The following is a 9,629-nucleotide window of genomic DNA, read 5'->3' as shown; positions in this document are numbered from 1 at the left end:
TATGCTATCTCGGTTGGTCATAACTTTCCTTCCAAGGAGTAAGTGTCTTTTAATTTCATGGCTGCAGTCACCATCTGCAGTGATTTTGGAGCCCCCCAAAATAAAGTCTGACACTGTTTCCCCGTCTATTTCCCATGAAGTGATGGGACCAGATGCCATGATTTTCGTTTTCTGAATGTTGAGCTTTAAGCCAACATTTTCACTCTCCTCTTTCACTTTCATCAAGAGGATTTTTTTCAGTTCCTCTTCATTTTCTGCCATAAGGGTGGTGTCATCTGCATATCTGAGGTTATTGATAGTTCTCCCGGCAATCTTGATTCCAGCTTGTGCTTCCTCCAGCCCAGCGTTTCTCATGATGTACTCTGCACAGAAGTTAAATAAGCAGGGTGACAATATACAGCCTTGACGGGCTCCTTTTCCTATTTGGAACCAGTCTGTTGTTCCATGTCCAGTTCTAACTGCTGCTTCCTGACGTGCGTATAGATTTCTCAGGAGGCAGGGAGGGTGGTCTGGTATTCCCATCTCTTTCAGAACTTTCCAGTTTATTGTGATCCACACAGTCAAAGGCATAGTCAATAAAGCAGAAATACATGTTTTTCTGGAATTCACTTCCTTTTTCCATGATCCAGTGGATGTTGGCACTGATGTTGGCAATGTGGTCAATAAAGTTTAATAATCATAAAATACGCTAAGAGTATAAATACCAAGTAATAAAATTGGGCCAGTTTTCTGGAGGTGATGCTAGTAGTACCCAGTGTAGACTGACTGACTACCTTGAGGAGATCTGACACTCAGATCTAAAAGGAGAGATGGCATATAGGAGGTAGGATAATGCCAGGAAAGGCTCTTTTCAGATGTTAATGTAAAGACAGTTGTGACCAGAGCAGCAACGGACCATCAGTGAAGTGAGAAATTAAGTAAAATGTGTGAAGAGTAATGCAAGGTAAAGAAAAAGACTGACAAAGTAGCGTCTGGAGTTAGATACTAGGGTCACAGAGAGGCACAGTATGCCCGGCCTTGTTTCTCAAAGGCTTACATTCAAGCTGAAAATCTGGGGCCAAATTAAATTACTTTTAGCACAGTGATCCAGACCCAGCTCTGGTTCCACAATGCAAGGACCCTAGGCTACACTTCAAGTTGCCAGGGCAGTAAATGACCTGATCCTACCACCACTCTGGGTTCATTCTTAGCTCAGAAATGCAGTGCTTGATGGCTGTCAGCATTGGCAACCCTGTCTCTTTTATTAATTACATGGGTGAAAGTGTACTGATAATCTTAACAGGCTGATTCAAGGTGTTTATATTAGCTCTGTATTCTGAATTGTTCAGTCATGTGGCTTTAACTTGTATCTGATTCTCACTGGGTCTCAGGAAAATACAGGTGAGATATCAAATCAGAAAATACAGGTAAGATGTCAAATCAATTGCAGGTAATTTTTGCACTTAATGAAAAGTATGTTTAGAAACTTACAGGAAGGTGAAAGCTAGAGTTTCCCATGAAATAAAAATAAAATCGGCACCTTCAGAATTTTGACCAGTGTTTTGTCCAGCTAAAGGCGAGAACAATAGCTGAGTCACAAGGAACTTCTGTTTAGTGTGTCTACTCCTTTTACTTGGTGGTGGTGGTGCTTCAGTTGCTAGAGTGACCCTTTGTGACCCCATGAACTGCAGCACATCAGGCTTCCTTGTCCTTTACCAACTCCCGAAGCTTGCTCAAACTCATGTCCATCGAGTCGGTGATGCCATCCAACCATCTCATCCTCTGTCACCCCAATTTCGCTCCTGCCCTCAGTCTTTTCCAGCATCAGGGTCTTTTCCAATGAGTTAGCTCTTTGTATCAGGTGGCCAAAGTATTGGAGCTCAGCTTCAGCATCAGTCCTTCCAATGAATATTCAGGGTGGATTCCCTTTAGGATGGACTGGTTTGATCTTCTTGCTGTCCAAGGGACTCTTAAGAGTCTTCTCCAACACCAGTTTGAAAGCATCAATTCTTTGATGCTGGCTCAGTGTTCTTTATGGACCAACTCTCACATCCACACATGACTAGTGGAAAAATCACAGCTTTGACTATATGGACCTTTGCTGGCAAGGTGATGTCTGCTTTTTTTTTTTTTAATATAAATTTATTTAATTGGAAGCTAATTACTTTACAATATTGTATTGGTTTTGCCATACATCAACATGAATCTGCCACAGGTATACACGTGTTCCCCATCCTGAACTCCCCTCCCTCTACCCTCCCCATACCAATATACTGTCATAGCGTTTCTGCTAGGAGAAAGTGTCTGAATTGTGTGGCTTCAGTCACTGTCTGCAGTGATTTTGAAGCCCAAGAAAATAAAGTCTGTCACTGTTTCCACTTTCCCCCCTCTATTTGCCATGAAGTGCTACACATTAAAACATCTCTTTACACATTAAGAGGAGAAACAAATAAGAGTTCTGAATGTTCATGGTTTAGAGGAGAAATATTACCAACTGGAACTGTCTCTATTAACAATACAGTGTTAATAAGGGACACGACCAGGATTCAAAACCCCTGCTCTGTGTAGCACCAACCAGGTGGCCTGGGAAAGTAACTGTTTCAGGTCTAACCTCCTTATTTCTAACATACAGTTGGTACTTGCTTTATTTTTTTTTTTAATTTTATTTTTAAGCTTTACATAATTGTATTAGTTTTGCCAAATATCAAAATGAATCCGCCACAGGTATACATGTGTTCCCCATCCAGAACCCTCCTCCCTCCCCAGGTACTTGCTTTATAAAGATGGTTGCCTTAAATAGACGTTTAACAACCTTTCCCTATTACCACTATTATTTCTACCAATATACCGAAAACCCCACACATTATCCCACCTACTATTCACTGCAGTCCTTCAATGCTCTCATAGTGTTACGTGCTTCATTTAAGTTTGGCACTTTCAAGAACATCTGATCTCTCCCTTGGTTTTCTCCCTCTCTAAAGCTGATAATGCCAGGGCTTATCTCTGCATGAATTCTGAAATAGGTTTAAAAGGTGACTATAGTTTTTGTCTGATTTAAACTATGATTATTTTAATAAACTAGCTTCTTATGTAATAATTTTAAAAATTAACTGTATGCAAACATTTTCCACTTTATGGAATAAAGTTTCACATATATAAACTACATTAGTTATAAAGTCTTTTCAAAGTATCCTCTATTAAACTAGTTTTGTATGCATGTATAGTACTCATAGAATTAAGACTAAATTTTACCTTAATAGGACAATATAATATGGACTCCAGAGTGACAATGTCTGGTTTTAATCCTGCCTCTCTACTTTACTTATTCATGTAAGCAAAGGGACCAAAAGCTGCACGGACTCTCTATTCTTGGATTTCTTCCTCTTTATAAACTAGGGATAATGACAGTACTTACCCATGTAGCGAAGTTTTAAGCACTTAATAGGTTAACAAAGAGTTTAGAATTGAGCCTGACTAATAATAAGCAGTGTATTAGTGTTAACTATTATCAGTCTTCTGTAACAATTTTTTAAGTGAAACAAAATATGTAACATAAAATTTACAATTTTAATCACTCTTATGTACACAGTTTGGTGTGCATTAAGTACATTTACACTGTTGTACAATCACTGCCATTTATCTCTATTAGGCTGGTACAAAAGTAATTGTGGTTTCAGACCTTGAATTTTAAATCATTATAACTAGGTTCAAACACATCTTTATTAATCAAAATAGGAACCAACACATTTTTCCCAACTAACACATTTTTGTCAACAAAAAATGAGTTTATTCCTGTATGTAAAAATTTGTGCTTCAGGATTCAACAAACTCTTAGAAAACATTTTCTGCCTCCTGTTGGCTGTGGTAGCATTTTCCTTGCAGAAAACTGTAGAGATGCTTAAAGACGTAGTAGTCAACCAGTGAGAGGTCAGGTGAATATGGTGAATGAGGCAAAACTTCATGGCCCAATTTGTTTAACTTTTTAAGTGTTGGTTTTGCGATGTGTGGTGGAGAACTGTCAGGGAGCAGAACTGGACCATTCTGTTGACTAATCCTGGCTGCAGGCATCGTGGTTTTCAGTGCATCTCATCGATTGTTGAGCATACTTCTCAGATGTAAGGGCTTTGCCAGTATTCAGAAAGCTGAATACGAGCAGCAGACCACCAGACAGTGACCATGACGTTTTTTTTGTGCAAGTCTGGTTTTGGGAAGTGCTTCTGGGGCTTCTTCTTGGTCCAACCATTGAGCTGGTCGTCGCCAGTTGTCAAATAAAATCCACTTTTTGTCGCCTGTCACAATAACCTGAGAAATGGTTCCTTGTTGTTGCATAGAATAAGAGAAGATGACATTTCAAAATGACAACTTTTGATTTGCAGTCAGCTCATGAGCCACCCACTTATCGAGCCTTTTCACCTTTGCAATTTGCTTCAAGTGCCAAACAGCCGTAGAATGGTTGACGGCGAGTTCTTCGGCAACTTCTTGTGTAGTTGCAAGAGGATAAGCTACGATGATTGCTTTCAACCGGTCATTGTCCACTTCTGATGCCCTGCCACTATGCTCCTCATCTTCAAGGCTGTTGTCTCCTTTGCAAAATTTCTTGAACCACCACTGCACTGTACGTTCATTAGCAGTTCCTGGGCCAAGTGTGTTGTTGACTTTGTGAGTTGTCTCCGCTGTTTTACAACCCATTTTGAACTTAAAATCGTTTGAATTTGCTTTTTGTCTAACATCATTTCTACAGTCTACAATAAATGCAATGTCATTAGCAAAAAAAAAAAAAAGCAAGAAATGCACATTAAAATGATGTAAAACATAAATACATTTATTTAAGAATGTATATGAATATCAAAGAGCAGAGTTCAATAACACAAACCTGCAATTACTTTTGCACAACCTAATAAACAATATTAGGATTAATGTTTTAATAGAATATTTTCATCCTCCCAAACTGAAATGCCGTATCTATTAAACAGCAATGCCTAGTCCCCCACCCCCATCCCCTGGCAACCACCTCATTCTGCCTCTATGAATTTAATTGGACTACTCTAGGATTTCATGTAAGTGGAATCATACACTGTTTGTCCTTTTGGGTCTGGCTTATTTCACTTAGCATAATGAATGTCTTTAAGGTTCATCCATATTGTAGCATGAGTCAGAATTTCACTGCTTTATGTAGTAATAAAAATAATTCTTATGTTTTTATCAGTCAATAGACCTAGAGTGAAAGTTTTTCTGCTCTCTTCTGGCTGGGAAGTATATTCTTGGAGGGCAAGAATCTATCTATTTTGGATACTTATGTATTGCCAACACCCAGCACAATGATGGCAGTCTAATCTGTCTGTATTTGTTAGAAGAACAAATGAGAAGTGTAAAGAGCAATACTCATCTGCCTATAATGCGTTTATTTCTATGCAAGAGGATATCGTGAGTAATATAGAGTTTCTGGAGTAATTAGGTTTCCAAACAAAAGTCATAATGCTAGAATTTAAGGGCAGAGTTGTATATTAGATTCAGGAAAGAATGGAAAAGACAAAAGGAAGCCTGGCAGAAAGTTTCAGAATGTCCTTCCATGTTTTGTTAGCCATGAATTAATAGTTAATAAATCAATCAGAAGTTTCTAAGATATGTGCACAGTATTTATTCTACTGAAGTACTATCATGAACACCTGTCACAAAGAATTTTGTATTGTGTGTAACACATCGCCCAACCAATCTACTAACTGGCATACTTAAGACTTCTAAGGTATCTTTTCACTCTTAAAAGATATTTTAAGATTTTTCAGAAGGCCCAAAGCCATTTTAAATCAAGAGCAGTTTCTGGCATGTAAGCCATTTTTGTTGGGTTTGTTTAATGCTTTGGGGGCAATGGTGTAACTAAAAGCAGAGCAATGGGTTTTACAATGCTCAATTTCAGAGACAAGGTTGGTTGCTACTGAAAATATTTTCAGGGTTCAAGTATATTTCAGGGTTCATGGATATTTTGGTTAGATGGCAAAAGGACAGCTTGTGACAGATAAGATCAGGTGGCTCAGGTGGCCTGGGTGTGAGATCAGTAGTAGTTTATGCGGGTGAGGAAAAGCCAGAATTCTAGAAATCCTTTAGAGAATTCTGGCTATCTTTTCCAATGAAATTTCTTCAGTTTTTGCATAACTAAAAATATATTAAGGGGTAAAGCAACTAGAATTCAAAACAGTGGTTAATTACTGAGCATTTATTCTACACAAGGCATTTTGTTAAGTGCTTTCTATTTAATGATCCATTTAATTCTTAGAACAATCCTTTGAGGAAGGTATTATCATATTGTCTTACTGATGAAGATAAGGAGGCCAATGTTAAGTATGTTGTTACAGGTCAAAGGTCCAGGTTTGAGGAGAAAATAAGAAAATTTGCCCCCAATATTGGCTTTCTACTTTTAGTCCATAAAACTGGAAGTGAGTATAAGAAACACCCATTACTTAGTCAGATTTGGGCCTGGATCAGCTGCCATTAGACGCTGAAAAGGTACTTAGAGACATTTAAAATATAACAAATTTAATAACCTGAAACTTCAGAATTTCATAAATGTTAATTTAAAAACCTAACCCAAACATGATCAAAGACGAGCAGCTGTGAAGTTATTCTCATTGGGAAGGGTAGGGGAGAGAAGTAAGTTGTTGATGTATTTAAAGTTTACTATAACAAGTGGAATTAAAGAGCAAGATATACTTGTTCATGTGTCATGACATCTATTTACTCCATTCTGGGACTTCTGTATCAAAAAAGTAGCCGTTTATATTTAGTAAACCCCATGCAACTATGTGAAGAAGACCAAGATAATAATATCCTTGCTAATAAATAGAAATACCAAAATACCATATCCTAATTTAGGAGATCTCTCTTCAAATTGTTGTCCTGAAGGTTATGAGATTAAAAACAAATGCCATCATAACTTACTGAGGAAAACCAGGGGGCAGTTTTCACTCCCAAATGGCTAGGTATTTGGCTGTTATGGATGGCAACAAGGAATAAAACAAAATGTCTAAACTCAAAGTTCAGAAAGAATGGAGTACATTACCTTTGCAAGTCAATCTGTCTCTCTGTCGGTGCTGCCTTTTTGGCTGTGTCTTGCAGTTTGGGTGCTTTGGCATTACCTGCTTCCAGACCTCCAGGGCTCTCCTGACTGACTGCAGCTCTCTTTCTTCCCTTACTAAGAGGTTTATTTATATCATCATTTTTGGTTGCATTGCCCTGAGATTCAGATTTGGGTCGACGTCCTCTCCTGGGTTTTGAAGGGGCAGGTGGTCCTGATTCATCTGCTTTCTCATCTGTTTTTTGTTGGATATTCTCTGCACCAGCTGCTGTTACTGTTCTTTTCTTTCCTCGGTCACTGCTGATGTTGCCCTGGGCAGACTGATCAGAATTAATTTCCTAGAAGAGCAGAAAACAATTTTATGAACAGAAATTCCTTAAATATCACTGATCTGACTAGAAGAAGCATTCTGCAAGTTATTTTAGGAGTTGGGATTTCAGGGTTTCTAACTCACTGCTTATGTCCCACGAGGAATGTAAATTCCTTAAGGGTAAGGACTGAACATGATACCTAACCATGCTGCTGCTGCTGCTAAGTTGCTTCAGTCGTGTCCGACTCTATGCGACCCCACAGATGGCAGCCCACCAGGCTCCGCCGTCCCTGGGATTCTCCAGGCAAGAACACTGGAGTGGGTTGCCATTTCCTTTTCCAATGCATGAAACTGAAAAGTGAAAGTGAGGTCACTCAGTTGTATCCGACTCTTAGTGACCCCATGGACTGCAGCCTACCAGGTTCCTCCATCCATGGGATTTTCCAGGCAAGAGTACTGGAGTGGGGTGCCATTGCCTTCTCCATACCTAACCATAGTGTGTGGCATATATTATACTCAGTAAATATGTATTAAATGGTACAGGCAGTTACATGAGAAAACCTACTCAGCTGTTCTTTCACACTCATTTTAAATAAAAACGTCCTTTTTATTGCTAGTATGTTCTTAATGCTACAACTTTTCAAAAGCAGGGAGGATGTTTTCATAATTCAATGTTATTTTCTTTCTCTATGATGCGTCTAACTATAATAATCTTCATAGTTCTGTAACAGAAAGTTCTTTATCATCTCACTTCACTCATTCATTCAAACTTTTGTCTCTTCTTATTGGATCGGTCATTAACCTACTTCTTCCTGAACATTCTCTTTTTTTTCCTCTTTCTAGTTTGGCATACATATTGTCATCTAAAATGTTTAAGCTAATAAAATTCGATTTTAGTGTAACAGACATAACAGACATTAGGAGGAATAACAGTTTTCAGGATGAAAGTGACCTTTATACAAATGAAATTTAGGAATCAACTGTAATAATTTGAATTGATTCAAGGGAAACAAAGGAACACTATCATCATCCAAAAAATTAAGACTATATCTTTTCAGTTAATTAACTTTCATTTCCCCTCAAAATGTTTTCAGAATGACTGGGAAACACATATAAATCTTTCATGTTTCAAGATAATTTACTTAAATGAAAACTCATGAAAATAGTATCTTAAGTTAGAAAATCCAAAAATCAGTGTTTCATGTTGAGGATTTAAAACATTAAAGTAAACTTTATCTTAAGAGAACAGATAATACATGAAGGAAAAAGAGTAAGGTGGTCCACACAGGGTAAACTGTTGAACAGTATACAGCGGATTAGACAGAGATATGCAAAGTCACCTGGTGAAAGATGGTGATTCCTGGGCAAAATAAAAAGGCCAATAAAGATGACTAAGTGTGGTTAAACCTGAAGTCGAAACCATTCACTCAACTTAGTGTCTATTACATGTAGTGGCTGCTGTGCATAGATTGGGGAACAAAACTGATACTGTTCTGGTCCTCAACAGATGAGCATAATAGATGATTAATCTTTTTTAAAGAGTAAACAAACATTTAAGTACAGATTACCCTAAGTGCTAAAGACATTAAAGAAAGGGGAATTCAGGAAAAAATAAATAAATAAATAAAAGGAAACACCAATTTGATTATTCTGGGGAATAATAGTATCAGAGCAAGGCTTACCATGTGGAAAGTAAAGTGTTCTAGACAGATTCAAGAGGCAGCATGAAGCACCCAAAGAAGGACAGAGCTTGGAAGATTAAGTAACTTGAAGTGATGTGAGACTGGTGTATGGCAGGAGAAGCAAGCATGGGCCAGATCATGAATGCTTTATGGGACCTTTAAGAAATCTGATTTTATTTTCAGTGCTAATAAAAGTTGTTGTTGTATAGTTGCTAAGTTGTGTCCGACTCTTTTGTGACCCCATGGACTGTAGCCCACCAAGGTCCTCTGTCCATAATAAAAGTCACTGACTTTAAATAGAGGGCAAACAGAATCCAAATTATCTTTTTAAAAAGATCACATTGGGTGCTATATTGGGTGACTAGATCAGAAGGAAGCAAGAGTGTTAACGAGAAGGTATAACTACTACAGCATCAGAAGTTGAGTTACTGAGTTCCCTGGTGGCCTGGGTTTGATCTCTAGTTAGTGAAGTTCCCACAAGCTGTGCGGCATGGCCGGAAAAAAGAAACAAAAACAGATAATTTAAAAAAGGGCAAATATGAACAAGCAATTCACATAAGAGTACATCCAAATGGTCAACAAAAGTAAA

The 9,629-nt window shown here is 38.0% G+C and overlaps 1 protein-coding gene across 1 annotated transcript in view; it reads right to left on the bottom strand.

Moving 5' to 3' along the window:
• PDS5A (PDS5 cohesin associated factor A) overlaps positions 1-9,629 on the bottom strand; it is an 89,871-nt gene that overhangs the window by 5,358 nt on the left and 74,884 nt on the right. The window contains exon 30 of the mRNA XM_010833563.1: positions 7,034-7,386. Coding sequence (XP_010831865.1) covers positions 7,034-7,386 — 353 coding nt within the window. The remainder of the gene's footprint in view (positions 1-7,033; positions 7,387-9,629) is intronic.

The sequence above is a fragment of the Bison bison genome, unplaced genomic scaffold, assembly GCF_000754665.1.
Source record: "Bison bison bison isolate TAMUID 2011002044 unplaced genomic scaffold, Bison_UMD1.0 scf7180017863790, whole genome shotgun sequence".
Lineage (NCBI taxonomy): Eukaryota > Metazoa > Chordata > Mammalia > Artiodactyla > Bovidae > Bison > Bison bison.
This window is presented reverse-complemented; position numbering and strand designations above follow the sequence as displayed.